At 46.5% G+C, this 16,175-nt stretch overlaps 1 protein-coding gene across 1 annotated transcript; it reads right to left on the minus strand.

The window, feature by feature from the left end:
• Positions 1 to 260: 260 nt before the first annotated feature.
• Positions 261 to 1,059, minus strand: LOC119365276 (14 kDa proline-rich protein DC2.15-like). The gene has a single exon (XM_037630891.1). It carries the CDS (start codon positions 976 to 978, stop codon positions 583 to 585), a length of 396 nt encoding a protein of 131 aa, XP_037486788.1. The 5' UTR covers positions 979 to 1,059; the 3' UTR covers positions 261 to 582.
• Between the last annotated feature and the right edge of the window lie 15,116 nt (positions 1,060 to 16,175).

Consider the following 16,175-nt stretch of genomic DNA (forward strand, 5'->3'; position numbering starts at 1 on the left):
GGTTCGTAGGTTCCTTTCATAGATGTAGGATTTTCGTATACTTCCGGTCAGAAACTTTGTCCACCATTTTTTTACCATGATTTATGAGGGAAATCTAGGTCCACCATTGATCAAGCCCCCTCCGTCCCAAAATTCTTGTCTTAAATTTGTCTAGATAACGTGACTTGATCGTATTTACACAAATTTAAGACAAGAATTTTGGGACGGAAGGAGTATTTGATAAGTCACCAAACAGTATTACAGCTAGCACCGGAAGCACGTAGTAGAAATAAACTTTATTCATCATGCAGATCAAAACGAACACAAGTCATAAGCCATGAAAGAACTCGCCAAGAAAGAAAGAATGAAAGAAAGAGATTAATAACAACAACAATAAAAATGACTAAACCGTCTACATACGTACTCTCCGTAGCATGCATGCATATGCAGACTTGTGGCTAGCACGTACGTCAACTAGCAAAACCAAACAAACAGCGTAACCGGACTGATCAAGCAGGAATATTGCCCCTCTCGCACCACTAATCCGAATGGCCGCATGCAGCCAACGCATGCGTGGGCAGCATGACACACCTTGCTGATCGCTTAGCACATGAATCCGGTGGGCGCTTTCTTGCCGCAGTGGTTGAGGATGACGCTGAGGTTGATGGGGAGGTTGAGCTGGACGATGTTGAGGACATTGGCCTTGATCACCGTGCAGAGGCACAGGGCCGCCTCGAGGTCGACGAGCCCATCCAGCAGCGGGCAGCACGGCAACGCGGTCGGCCTGCCCACCTGGACCTTGATCAGGTTCAGCGCGTTGACACACGCGCCCACCTTCAGCGCGTCGCGTGGGCACCTGCCGAGCGGGGCCGGGGTCGGGGTGGGCGTCGATGGAGTGGGCGTGGACGGGGTCGGGCAGTTTCCCCCGCACGCGCTTGCCAGGGAGAACACGACCAAGTTCACGGCGAGGAACAACGCGATTGATGCCTTGCCTGCCATTGCTGCCGAGTGATCACTAAGCACAGATCAAATGATCAAATAGCTGATCTGGAGCTCTGGACTGCTAAGTGCTTGTGATGCCCTAAGGGTGGTGCTTGAGTCTGGTCTTTATAGGGGCAAGATCGGTGCCATGCTGGTGAATTATTAGCGTGCTTGCCTTCTCTTGCTCGTGAACTTGCATGTGATCGACGGCAATTGGGAGTCTGATCTGGATCGGTTTGCTGAATAATATGGGCGTTATACCCAGAATATATGGACATACATTAGTAGTTAAACAATTTGGAATGGCACTAGTGACAAGATTGCTGCATTAGTGGATGCATGTTGACGCTTGTTCCTGCTCGGCGATTGATGTTATTCTTGAAGCTGGCTTAGTTTGAAAGTTGCATCTGTCGGTCACGGACGGGAGTACGTCTTTGCACAAAAATCAAACCAGAGCAATCATAAGAGGCAAGGCAACTTGTTTGAAGGCTTCCAAGGGACCAGCCATATTCTAACCTACAATAAACCGGTTGTTTTTTTAGAGAAGAGGCTCAAGGCAGGCCCTGCTTTGAATTAACAAAGTCATGCATCAACCGGCCAGGATTACACCCCATACCACTTACAAAGCAACAAAAGAAAATGAAAACGGCTAAGACGTGTTTGGTTGCCTGCATTAGGTCCAATCAGGACCGGCGCGGAAAAAATCCGGCCTGTTTGGTTGTCCACGTATACTATTGGGCCTGCATCACACGAACTTTAAAGCACCTCTGGGTCTGTCTCGCATGAAACACTCAGATTAGCAATTTCTCCAGAGCCAGGCCCGCTCGATGCACGTGGGCGGTGGGGACTGCACACGCGGAGCCACGCTCGAGAGTTGCTTCCCGAAGCGCCAACAGTTATTACCCTCACCACTTCCTCTCTCCTCTCCCCACTCTCACTCACGGTGGCAGTGGCGGCGGCGTTCAGCAGATCGAAGAAGAGCAAGGCGACCTCCGGCCCCTTCATCGACATCCACATCATCACCTTCGGCATGGCAATGGCGGTAAGCACTTTTTTCACCTCCTCGTGTACTCATTCGCATTCGATCCGCCTTTAGGTTCGATCCGCGTTATGCGAATGGGGAATCGAAGTAAATAGCCATAGGAGTGATCATAACATCGTTATGAGTTTGTAGTACCGATGGATTTGAGGTTACCGGTCAAGATTGAGTACAAAGGTAATGTGGATTGGGGGTAAATCTTACCCAGTAGTTCTAGATCTTAGCCTTTGCTACCCTGGAGGCATTTGGAGCGGTGGGTACCCTTGCCCTTGTTCTTCTCCTCGAGCTGCACCACCTCTCTCCTTCCGTGCCGGAGTCCAGATCGATTGACATGCTTCGGTGTCCTAGTTCCGGCGCCCTTACAACCATCGCCACCGCAACTTCTTATTCCACCTCCATCACCACCACTTCTTGTTCCTCCTCCACAGCCTCCACAGCCCCTGTCGTGAAGGACGCTGCGTCACGATGATGGTCATGAGGACACCTGTACTCTCTATACGTGGCCCACCTTGACCTCTGTCGGGCGTCACCGGAGTCGGCCTGATTCATGGCCCAACGAAAGATGTTGACTGACATAGTGCCCTTCACTGGGTCAGGAATCAGCGTCTTTAACTCCTCCAGCATCGCCTTCTTCAACACCGCGTCCGACTCTTTCTGCATGTCTGCCATGCTGGTGAAGATTGGAGCAGACTTCCATGGTGTTCTCGAGATTGGTGCGGTCACCGAGTGAGCACCCAAGGAATAAGGTCCTCCATCCAATGACCCAAGGGAAGGGGTTGGAGTTGATGCAGGAGTTCATGGCAGTAGATAGGAGGGAAAGTGTGAGATAGAGAGATGACTGAGTGAGATGGTGGGTAAATAGTGACCATGAGGATGGGTAAATAAAGGGGTTATGGACGATAGGTTTTAATGGCGATCAACCTCGAAACTTTGTGCTCTTCATAATGTGTGCTCTTCGTAATGCAGATCGACACAAACAACAAGGGCAAGGAGGTGATGTCGCCCATGGAGAAGGATAAGGAGGTGGTGCCACCCATGGAGGTTGGGTGACCACGCCTGAGGACATGGGCGCAGATGAGGACATGGTGTCGGAGGATCCCCCTAGCGGCAAGCACCATAACTACAGCCACTACCATGAGAAGGGAGGTCCAACCCACTTCTGCAAGGTGATCCTTGCCCCTCAGCTTGAGTGCATCCCGATGCCCCAGGAGTTCACCAAAAACTTCCCGGTGGTGCCGCAAGACTTCAAGCTCGGGACTAACACCGGCTGCTCATGGAGGGTGACTATCCGGCTGATGGACGGCAGGGTGACCCTCTATTAGGGTTGGGCCCCCTTTGCCGACGTCCATCAGATCAGGATTGGCTACATGGTGACGTTCAAGTTCCTCACCCCTGACACGCTCAAGGTCATCGTCTTCAACGACGAAGGCATTGAAGTGGTGACCAAGTGCGGCATGCATGATGACGCCTTCGCCATGAACGTCTAGGACTGCCCTTCCTATGCTCCAGCCGGTTTAGTTTCTTTCTTTTTGAACAACAGAAGGTGCACAAAACGCCAAACTTAACATTTAGCTCAGTAACAGCGTACACCATGAATTACAAATCCCTGGAACCGAAAATTGGAAAGAAGAGAAACTACATGACATGTTATATTCCTATGGGCTGAAGCAAAACTACATATTGTAGGTTCTTCAATCGATCTAAGAACCTGATGAGCTACACTGTAGGCAATACCATTGATTTCCCTAGAAATATGGAACACTTGAGAATGAAGATGAGAGGAGAAGCAGAAAAACTCAGCCAACACCTTCCTGATAGTCCAAGGGATAGTAGTCTCAGCTATCTTCCTGGTTGCCGCAGATGATGCTAATGAGAGACAGTCTATGAGGAAACTGGGCTGAAAATGTTTTGGCGCTTAGCCACCTAAGCCGCCAAGAGAAGAGCCAAAACTTCAGCTTGCAAAGGTGTATCTGTAATAATAGTAGAAGCCTAGATTTGTACATTGACTTCCATCGGGTCTTGTTTAAGTCTGACACTTTATTTAAACTGCGGATAGCTATGGTTTACAACTATCTTCTGTTGTGTGTGTATGATATTTTTTTGTTCACGCCGTTGTGTATTGGTAACCTTATCAACAAGCAGAAGAGGTTACCAGACAACAGCTATTGCATGGCACCAAACACTGTGTAGTTGCGAGAGCCGAGCAGCAACCAAATGTTATGCCAAAATTGATCCCCTAATGCGAGAGGCCTAAATGCGGGCAACCAAACAATGTGCAGATGTCGAATTTTTGCATGTTTTCCTCACCCAGACTCCATTGAGCCATGCTTGAGCTAGCTAGACCCGGCTCACAAAGCTACCAAACACGTCCTAGAAGATACAAGGTGCTATTCAAACACATCTTCCAAACAACAAGAATACATGCCTAGCCCTGAGGGAGGGACGAGAGGGGCGGCCGCCCCAGGCCACCGAATCCTGGGGGGGCAGGCTAGGTGTATGTGAGCGTGGTGGATAACCCATCCGAGATTCCATTTGTTTTAGATCGAGACACCATTAGAAGAGCTCTGAAAGCTGCATGTGTCTTCATGAAGAGATGATGATGGGTTGGATGGTGCTAAGTGTTGGGGAACTTTGCATAAAATTAAATTTTCCTACGTTCACCAAGATCAATCTATGAGTTCATCTAGCAACGAGAGAGAGGAGTGCATCTACATACCCTTGTAGATCGCGAGCGGAAGCGTTCAAGAGAACGGGGTTGAGGGAGTCGTACTCGTCGTGTTCCAAATCACCGGAGATCCTAGCGCCGAACGGACGGCACCTCCGCGTTCAACACACGTACGGTCAGCGTGACGTCTCCTCCTTCTTGATCCAGCAAGGGGGAAGGAGAGGTTGATGAAGATCCAGCAGCACGACGGCGTGGTGGTGGATGCAGCAGGGTTCCGGCAGGGCTTCGCCAAGCGACTACGGGAGGAGGAGGTGTAGCAAAGGGGGTAGGGAGGCGCTAGATGTTAAGGTGCGGCTGCCGTCCCACCCCCCCCCTCTTTATATAGGGACCCCAAGGGGGGGCTCCGGCCCTGGAGATTGGATCTCCCAAGTTGGGCGGCGGCCAGGGGGTAGAGTGCCCCCCAAGGCAAGTGGAGGCGCCCCCTCCCCTAGGGTTCCCATCCCTAGGCGCAAAGGGGGGCCCAGGGGGCGCACCAGCCCACCAGGGGCTGGTTCCCCTCCCACTTCAGCCCATGGGGCCCTCCGGGATGGGTGGCCCCACCCGATGGACCCCCGGGACCCTTCCGGTGGTCCCGATACAATAACTGTGACCCCCGAAACTTTCCCGATGGCCAAAACTCAACTTCCCATATATAATTCTTTACCTCCGGACCATTTCGGAACTCCTCGTGACGTCCAAGATCTCATCCGGGACTCCGAACAACTTTCGTTTTGCTGCATACTCATATTCATTCAACCCTAGCGTCACCGAACCTTAAGTGTGTAGACCCTACGGGTTCGAGAGACACGCAGACATGACCGAGACGGCTCTCCTGTCAATAAGAAACAGCGGGATCTGGATACCCATGTTGGCTCCCACATGCTCCTCGATGATCTCATCGGATGAACCACGATGTCGAGGATTTAAGCAACCCCGTATACAACTCCCTTTGTCAATCGGTACGTTACTTGCCCGAGATTCAATCGTCGGTATCCCAATACCTCATTCAATATCGTTACCGGCAAGTCACTTTACTCGTACCGTAATGCATGATCCCGTGACCAGACACTTGGTCACTTTGAGCTCATTATGATGATGCATTACCGAGTGGGCCCAGAGATACCTCTCTGTCATACGGAGTGACAAATCCCAGTCTCGATCCGTGTCAACCCAACAGACACTTTCAGAGATACCTGTAGTGCACCTTTATAGTCACCTAGTTTCGTTGTGACGTTTGGTACACCCAAAGCACTCCTACGATATCCGGGAGTTACACGATCTCATGGTCTAAGGAAAAGATACTTGACATTGGAAAAGCTCTAGCAAAACAAACTACACGATCTTGTGCTATGCTTAGGATTGGGTCTTGTCCATCACATCATTCTTCTAATGATGTGATCCCGTTATCAATGACATCCAATGTCCATAGTCAGGAAACCATGACTATCTGTTGATCAGCGAGCTAGTCAACTAGAGGCTCACTAGGGACATGTTGGTAATTCGCAAATAAACACACGTTAGGGTTGTCATTCAAAACTATTTTTTTGCAGGCCCACCCCTAAAAATGAAAAGCAACAATTAATTTCAGTGCATGTCACGGGTGAACATGCAACTAGTTCTGGTTGGGGTAAATTGTGTGTCCAAGATGGACACGCAACTGGGTTGGGGGCGGCGACAAGTTGCTTGTCAAGGGTGAACATTCAACTGGTTCAGTCCAGTCACAAGTTGTATGCCGAGGGTGGACATGTGATTGGGTTGGGTAGGGAAAGGTGTGTGTTGATGGTGGACATGCCATTGGATCTAGTCCGGAAAAACTGTGTGTCAAGGAAGCACATGTAACAGGACCGATAAAGGCAAGTTGCGTGTCTAGGGTGGACATGCAACTAGGTCAGGTCAGGGTCGAGGGAAAATTGATTGCCGTTGGTGGACATGCAACTGGGATGGGGCAAGTTGCGTGATGGAGGAGGGCAAGCAACTAGAGTTGGGTTGATGACAAGTTATGTGTCGATGGTGAACATGTAATTGGGTTTAAAAGGTTGCATTCACGATGAAAACAAAAATTTGTAGTCAGGGTAACACCTGAAGTTTTGTGTGTAGTACCAGACATGCAATTGCCCTTCAATAACACGAACTCTACAACCCGTACCTAACCATTCCCTTCCCTATTTATAGTAGTGTTAAAAGCATGCGATTGCAATCAGGTCCATCACTTGCACTTCTAAGTCGAGGGTGGACTTGCAACTAAGGCATAAAATAGGGCCAGACCCCGATTTAGCCCAACTACGAGTCGATTGTGGACTTGCAACCGCAAGACAAAATAATTTTTGGGCCCAGATGCAAGTCAAGGGTGGACTTGCAACTGGGGAAAAAGGGTCTAGCCGAGCAGCAAGTTGGGAGTGACTTTGCAACTAAGAAATAAGGGTCGGGTCCAAATTGAGCCCACTAGCGAGATGATGACAGATTTGCAACCGATGCAAAAAAAAGGTCAGGACCAATTGCAAATTGAGGATGGACTTGCAACTCACATAGAAAAACGGCCAGGGCCCAGTTGTACTTGAGAGTGAGTTTGCAACTATGGAAAAAATGGTTCGAACCTAGATCTAGCCCAATTGCGAGTCTATCGTGGACTTGCAACTGGGACAAAAAACGTTCGAGCCGAGTTGCAAGTCAAAGCCCTCGACTTGCAACTAACGCGGATAAAAAGGTTGAGCCCAAATCGAGCCCATTTGGTAATTATCGGTGGACTTGCAACTAGGATATAAAAACTTCGGAGCCCATTGCAAGCCAAGGGTGGACTTGCAACTAGGATTAAAAAAGAGTGAGGTTGCAACTGAAGGAAAAAAGGGCCGGGTCCAGTTGCAAGTTGAGGGTGACTTTGCATCTAAGGGAAAAACCAAGTTCACACCCATATCGAGTCGGATTGCGAGTCGATGGTGGACTTGCAATTGAGGCAAAAAAAATGTCAGACCTAGTTGCAAGTCGAGGGTGGACTTAAAACTAGGATTAAAAAAGTCAGGGCCCAGTTGGAAGTTGACTATGACTTTGCAACTAAGTAAAAAGTTATGTGTCAAGGCCAGATTGAGCCGAGTTGTAAGTTGATGGTGGACTTGCAACTGAGACAAAATAAGTTTGGTCCCTGTTGCGAGTCAGGTGCAGACATGCACCTGGGAAAAAGACTTTGGGCCTAGTTCGACTTGAGTGTGGACTTGCTACCGAGGTAGGAAAAAAGGCCAAGCCCAGATCGAGCCTAGTTGTGAGTCAATCGTGGACTTGCAACTAGGACAAAAAAACTTCGGGTACCATTGCGGGGCAATGGTGGACTTTCAACTTGGACAAAAAGAGTGACCTAGCAACTAATAAAGGCAAAAAAACGGTCATGCCAAGTTGCAAGTTGAGGGTGACTTTACAACTAAAGGCGAAAAAGGGTCGGGCCCCAGATCGAGCCTAGTTGCAAGTTGATGGTGGACTTGCAACTGCTAAAAAACTTAAGGTCCAGTTTGACTAGAAAGTGGAATTGCTACTAAGGTAGGAAAAAAGGCCAAACCTAGATCAAGGGTGGACTTGCACATTAGGAAGGAAAAAATTCAGGTCCAAATCAAGTCGACCGTGTTTCACGATGGGCATGCCTATTTCTCGCTTTAAGCGAGCCAGGGGTAGCTCTCGCGTCGGGGCAGCCCTAGATGGGTCGGCCCAGCAGCGCGGGAGGCCAACCGCCTGAGTGTTTTTTTTTCTGTTTTATGTTCTCATTTTTTGCTTTATTTTCTTATTTTTCTTTATATTTTGAAAATATTCCACACACACACACACACACACACACACACACACGTATGTATAAACACTCTTTAAAACACATTTGGAAAAATGTTTAATAAGTATTAAAAAATATTGAACAAGAATTTGAATAACGTTGAACAGGTATTTGAAAATGTTGAATAAGTACTAAAAATGTTGAACAAGCGTTTGAAAAAAGTCGAATAATTATTAAAATATGTCAAACGAGTGTATGGAAAATGTTGAACGAGTATTTCAAAATGTTCAATAAGTATTAAAAATGTTGAGCAAGTATTTGAAAAATATTGAAATAAGTATTAAAAACTGTCGAACAAGTATTTCAAAAATATTGAAAAAATATTTGAAAAAGCATTCGGACAATGTTGAATGTGTGTACAAAAAAATGTTGATCACTTATTAAAAAATTGTTTTTGACATATACAAAAATGTAGAGTTAGAACAAAATCAAACATATGGGGAAAAAACAAAAAATAAAGAAGAAGAAAGAAAACCAAAAAAATGGATAAGAAAAAGAAAACCAAACAAAAAATTGTAGTAGGAAAACAACAAAGAAAAATGAAGAAAACCCTATCAAAATAAAAAGAAAAAACAGAAAGAATAAAACCCCGTAAAAACAATTGGAAAAACCAGATCCATCCGCTACAAGTACAAAACGCGCCACTAACTTACGTGTGCAAAGGCATTGGCGCTGTAGCTAGCATCGCGAGCTCTCTCCCTAGCATCGTTCGGACGCTGCAGAAAATGGGCCGGCCCAACAAGTCTACAACCTTTAGCGAGACATCCTCCCGCGATCGCTTAATGCGATAAATAGCATTCGCATTTCATGATGGGCATACAACTTGACACAGACATTTAGAAAAACTGAGATGTCAGTCTAATTTGACTATATTGTCAAATGCACGCACACATGTTAGTTGCATGTGCTGACACAACAATGGATTAATGGAGGAAGTGAGAAAAGCAAGTGACAGACCTTTAATGATGAGAGAATTCCTTATTTAAATTTTGCTTCCCTTTTTGGTCCCCAATTTTTTTTCTTTCCTTTTTGACACTCAAACTTTATTTTATTTCCTATGTGACGCTTCCATCAATTTTGGCTAGTAACGGTGTTAAGTCTGAAGTAAAAAGACTGTTTTACCTCTAGTGTAGTATGTGACCAGATTATTTACATGCAAACACAGAGGTAATGCGATATACATTTTGTCATTGCTGGATAAATAAACAAAAACAGTACTATATGTCTAATCATAAAAAAATATTGCTGGGGAAGAACAATGATAATTATATTATGAGTGAAACATTGACGACAGGTTTCAACATGGTAATGGGTACCCGCAACCCGCGAACACGACGGGTAAAAACCCTATTAGGGTAAGGGTTTGGAAAAAATAAATACCCATAAGTTTATAAATGGGAAAAAATTGTACCCATCGGGTAAGCCGGGTATGGGTACGGGAAGGCAATACCCATACCCGTGTACCCGCATACCCGCGTACAAAAATGCAAGCGCTAGCCTCAACCCAAGATCCCCTCCCCTTATCCTTGTGCATGATATTGTTTAAATGTGTTGGTCTTGTTTTGTAAACTCATGATTTTGCATCTGATTTTATTGGTTATTATAGTATTCTTCATTTGATTTCGAAGTAAGAGATGCATAAGTAACTTCCACAAAAAAATTATAGAAAATTGTGTCCCTCTAATTTGTCTTGTCATTGGAAAAAGGAAGAAAGAACATATGTTAATGTTTCTCTAAGTTCACTTATAGGCTACTCATCCATGAATGCAGTTCGATATTGTTTAGGGCCATTTAGTTCATGCTTATCACTATCTAATTTTATAAATTAATATAATTTTTTATTCCATCGCACAACAAATCGTGATATGTATGTGCTCAAATGCTAAAATGTGGTATATATGTGTTGAAATTTTGAAGTGTACATGCTGAAATTTTGTGTATATATGCGGAAATGCTAAAAATACATGGTGAAATGTGAATTAGGAAAGATGGCTAAGATGGGTACTTTTACCTGCGGGTATTATCCGCACCCGACCGGTACGGGTATGAAAACAATTTGAAACCCGAGGTGCGGGTACATGTTTGGGCTAAATATATTGAGACGGGTAAGGGTTTGGGCGACCATTACCCGCACTCGAACCCGGCGGATGCCATGTTGAAACAAGTTCTTTACTTGTGGGATAAAAAGAACAATGACGACAGATCCAATCGATTAAGAGCTAGCTTCTACCGGTGGTGTAAGGTGCTAGACAAGTGTGCACAATTCCAGGCAAAATCAATCCAGCTGCTAGTTTCCTTGCTTCTTGTGCTTGCTTTTCACGTAGTGTGTTGGCTCCTCTGAAGCACCCCAGGATCTATCAGCGTGTCTGCGTACCGATACGCCGATGCATCCCATACGTACGGCATGTAATGTGATATATACTATAAGGAGACGCGCGCTTTGCCGCGCCATTTTTTTTTTTTTGTCGTTGTAAGAATATGGTTCTATAGACAATCCATCTAATTTATTGAACAATGCGTCATATCTTAAGCTTTCAGTGTGCCTTTTTCAGAAGAAAAAAATCGCATATATAACATGATGCTACAGGAAACTCCCTTGGATTATGATTATAGTTCTTACCAAACTCTACTTCCCTCTTGCAACATATTAATTATACTTAGGATCATGATGAAACATATTGCAAAACCATTATTTCCGACAACTCTCCGAAGCTCTACCAATCCATGAATCATGCATGCCATCCCAAAAGAGAAGCTTCAACCATATGTTACCAGGAAATAATATGAGTTTTCTTCAAATAGAAAACTGGTATCCTACAAAGGAAAAAAAATAGCTAAGTATTTCAATATGTTTTGTCTTCATTTTCTTACATAGCACATAGGAGATTGTAAGATAATGATAGCATACTGCCATAAATCAATGAATCCATCATTTATTTGAAGGCCAAAATACCAAAATGGAGGACATACACAAGGAGACTATCTTACTGCCATCATCAAGATATTCCTCTCACCTAAAATTTGTCTATATGCCAATTTTGTTATAACTAATACAGTCCTAAGCTTTGCGGCGGGACTGGATTGGTAATCCTCTGCTTCATCTTCAATCAAATGGCTGATGATATTAACAGTAATTGACTAAAATGTGCCACTAAGCTGTATAAATTTGTGGAAATTAGTCATATTCATTATAATGCCTATGTTTATAACATCTAGAAAACAAAAACCATTTCCAAGATGACCCTTGTATACACCTAGAGAACTTCACTACTAGAAAAAAGGCTATAGATGGGATGGGCACTAATGGCGCACCAGTCAGGTGGTGCGCCACTACTATATACTAATGGCGCACCATTTGGTGATGCGCCATTAGTGTGGAAGACACTAATGGCGCACCAGACACAAGGTGCGCCACTAGTAATAATTTTTTTTACCCATTTTTCCATACATACTAATGGCGCATCCGAGCGAAGTGCGCCATTACTAGTTCTAACTAGTAATGGCGCACCAGCCACAGAGTGCGCACCATCTGCAGGTGCGCCATTAGTAGCCAGGGTTACTAATGGCGCATGTGCAGGTGGTGCGCCATTAGTAACCTGAGACCCCAACAAGATATTTTGGACAGCCACACCTACCCACTCACTTTCCCCACTTCATTCCTTCCACCTCCTTCTCCAAACTTTCGGCTGCCTCCTCCTCCTCACCTCATCTGCACCATAGATTCATCAAAATTAAGTGGTGAAATTACCTTTTTTGATAGGTAAGTAAGGGGAAAGCTATCTTCATGTTGTAGATCTACTTTTTTTTCTCCCTAGCTTGCTCCAACAACGTGCACATGCACTTTTTTTGGCCTAGCTAGATCTATGTATGTTTGTGGTGTTGCATATGTTTGTGGTGTTGCATATATGTTTGTGTTTGTAGGTACCGGTATTTGAAATGCGATAGTTGCCAATATTTTGCCGGAATGTTGATTCATTTCCGTTTCGGCGAGAATTTTGGCACTATGCATTCTTTTTGGTCCTATTTTTAGGGAAGGTCATGCCAATTTTTTTCTTGGTTCTAAAATATCGTTTTGCTCTACCCCGTAGGCGACCATGGTCCGCACGATGACCAAAGGCATCGTGAATAGGTTTTTGAGCTCCGCGAAGGCCGAGATGCTTCAAAAGAACGAGACGGAGATAAGATGTCCATGTGAAGATGCAAGCTGAAGAGCCTTATTGCGTATCCGGATTCTGGGCAGGTGCGGGACCACCTACTCTTGCGTGGTTTCATGGATGGCTATCGGTGGCAAGGTGATGAAGATGACTATGAAGTCGTCCATGGGGGTTGGGCAAGAAATGAGGAAGGGCAACAAGACAACCACCGCGGCGAGGGCAGGCGAGAAGACAAAGAATCTCCAGGACATGATCACGACGGTGATGATGTACACAGTCATCATGTAGAAGATGTCGTACATGATGATGAGGAAGATCAAGACGAAGGGCATGATCATGAAGATGAAGATGTCGGAGAAGACGACGATGGAGGCTGGGTACAGGACCCTCATATTCAAGAGCTGCTTCTCAAGCAGACGGATAACACAAGAGCTGCCGCCCGAGAGAAAGCCAAGCTGGATCAACTGGAGATAGACGCGGTTACTCCATTGTATGAAGGATGCAGGCCCGAGGATAACCGCCTGAAAGTAACGCTCATGGCTCTGGAGATGAAGGTAAAACACAAAATGACCGACGCATGCTTCGACGAGAACATGTCATTCTGGCACGAACGTCTTCCCAAGGGGAACAAGTGCCCGACCAGTTTCGAGTAGGCGAAGAAAATCGTGTGTCCTCTGGATTTACCGCACGTGAAATACCATGTGTGCATGAACAATTGCATCATTTATCGGGACGAGTACGCGGAGTCTACCATATGTCTTGTGTGCGGCGTCACTCGATAAAAGAAGAGGAAGAAAGCTCCTCAAAAAATCGGTGTGGTACTTTCCGATCACTCCTCGTCTGCACCGATGGAGTCAATCTGTTTGGCAGCCAGAGAAGCACACATAGCACCTGGCCTGTGTTTGTGTGGATGTACAACCTTCCCCCCTGGTTGTGCATGAAGAGGAAGTACATTCACATGAGTATGCTAATTGAAGGGCCGAAACAACCAGGGAACGACATCAATCTGTATCTAGGCCTGCTGAAGGAGGAGCTAGACACGCTGTGGAAAATGCCAGCCAATACGTGGGACGCCGCAGAGAAAGAATATTTCCCTATGAGAGCCGCACTGCTCACGACGGTGCACCACTATCTTGGTTACGGATATCTCGCGGGGTAGGTAGTCCACGGATTTTCTGGATGCGTAAGGTGCATGGATGACACAATGTATCGCCAGCTAGATAGAGATTCTGGGTCTTTGAAAACCGTGTTCAAGGGACATCAAAGGTGGCTTCGCGACGATGACCCGTGGAGGAAACGCAAGGATCTGTTCGATGGTGAAACCGAACCCCGAAAACGCCCGCGTACGAGGAGCGGCGAGGAAATAGACGAGCTGTTGAAAAATTGGAAATATTGCCCACTGCCGGGAAAGAAGCAAAAGGCGCCAGAGCCGGGAAAGAAGCGAAAGGCGCTAGAGCCTCTACTGAAGGTATGGAAAACGAGGTCTGTTTTCTGGGACTTGCCGTACTGGAAGATCCACCATGTGCCTCACAGCCTTGATGCCATGCATATCATGAAGAACGTGTGCAAGAGTCTGCTTGGTCCCCTGCTCAACATGCTAGAGAGGACCAAAGATGGGCTGAAAGCAAGGGCAGACTTGAAATCAATGGGCATCAGGGAGGAGCTTCACGCTAATGATCATGATGAGGATGATGAGGCGAAGCAGGACACGGAAAGTCGTCGCAAAGGCAAAAAGGCTAAGAAGATCAGAAATGACTACCCTCCCGCGTGCTTCACTCTAAGTCAGGAGGAGATTGAGTAGTTTTTCACCTGCCTCGTAGGAGTAAAACTTCCTTATGGTTACGCCGGGAAGATAAGCAGATACTTAGACCCAGCGAAGCAGAAGTTCAGCGGGATGAAGTCTCACGACTGTCACGTGCTGATGACGCAGATACTTCCAGTTGCAATCCGTGGGATCATGGACGCGCACGTCCATGAAACACTATTTGGCCTATGCAACTTTTTCAACGTCATCTCTCGGAAGTCGGTTGGCGTGAGGCAACTCAGAAGGCTACAGGAAGAGATCGTGGTGATACTATGCGAGCTTGAGATGTACTTCCCGCCTGCATTCTTCGACGTTATGGTGCATCTGCTGGTCCATATCGTGGAGAATATCATCCAACTCGGGCCGACGTTCCTGCACAGCATGATGCCGTTCGAAAGGATGAATGGTGTCATCAAAGGATACGTTCGCAACATGTCACGTCCAGAGGGAAGCATAGCCAGGGGCTTTCTGACCGAAGAGTGCATCTCCTACTGCACGAATTATCTAGGCATCGAGAACCCCGTTGGTCTGCCTGTCAACAGGCACCTCGGCAGGCTCGCTGGATGGGCTCACCGTGAGGGTCGCCGCGAAATGCATGTCGACTTCGAGGGTCGACTCGCCGACTTTGAAAGAGCAAACCTAGTCGTGCTACAATACATAGACGTGGTCAATCCTTAGGTGGTAGAGCACAAAACCTTTATTAAGAAGACGTACAATGACCGAGGCCAATAGAGGACGGACGGAGATATAATCAAAGAGCACAACTCATGTTTCACGCGTTGGTTCAAGTAGAAGCTTCTGTCATACCCTTTACATGAGGATTCTTCCGCGGAAGAACAACTCATATTCGCCTTGTTACAGGGCGCCGAGCACAACCTGATGACCTATGAGGCATACGATATCAACGGCTACACATTCTACACCGAGAACAAGGACATGAAGAGCGATGGTTATCAGAACTCCGGGGTAACGATGGAATCCTACACCGGTAACGACAAGGACAGATACTACAGAAGGATCGAGGAGATCTGGGAGCTAAGCTACGCTGGAGAGAAGGTCCCGATGTTCCGTGTCAGATGGGCCAAGAGCGTCCTAAAAGAAGACTGGTATTTCACCACCATAGTTACACCCGAAGCCAAATCCAAGACCGCGGGCGCAAACGTCACGCGAAAAATGAGCCATGGGTACTGGCTTCCCAAGTGGACCAATGCTTCTTCGTTACCGACCCATCAAAGCCCAGTCGTGTTGTAGTGAGGAGAGGCAAAAGGAAGATCATCGGAATGGATGGAGTAGCCAAGGAGCAAGACTTCGACAAGTACGGCGACCCGAAGATCGAACATGACGACGACGATGAAGTAGCAGCACACACCACAAGAAGAAGCAGGACCACCCTACCTAAAGGACGTCCATTCCACAGAAGAACTCCATTTGCGAAAAAGAAGGGCAAGAAGATTGTGAACAGATAGCTAGCTAAGATCGATTGTATTTAAATCATAGTCTTCATTTCTCGATTGTATTTCATGGGCACTTTTTGATATCATGAATATTTTTAAATTTCATGGGCACTTTTTGAATTCATGAGGACACTCGATCTCGACCCCCCTCCATCTTGATCCCCCTCCATATCGATCCCACCCGCACCCTCCCCCGCTAGCTCCACCGCCGCCGATGACCCACCGCAACCCTCCCCCGCTCCACCGCCGCCG

Source organism: Triticum dicoccoides, chromosome 2B, assembly GCF_002162155.2.
Source record: "Triticum dicoccoides isolate Atlit2015 ecotype Zavitan chromosome 2B, WEW_v2.0, whole genome shotgun sequence".
Lineage (NCBI taxonomy): Eukaryota > Viridiplantae > Streptophyta > Magnoliopsida > Poales > Poaceae > Triticum > Triticum dicoccoides.

Coding starts and splice junctions, on each gene's coding strand:
- LOC119365276 (XM_037630891.1), bottom strand. CDS start 978: ATGGCAGGCAAGGCATCAATCGCGTTGTTCCTCGCCGTGAACTTGGTC.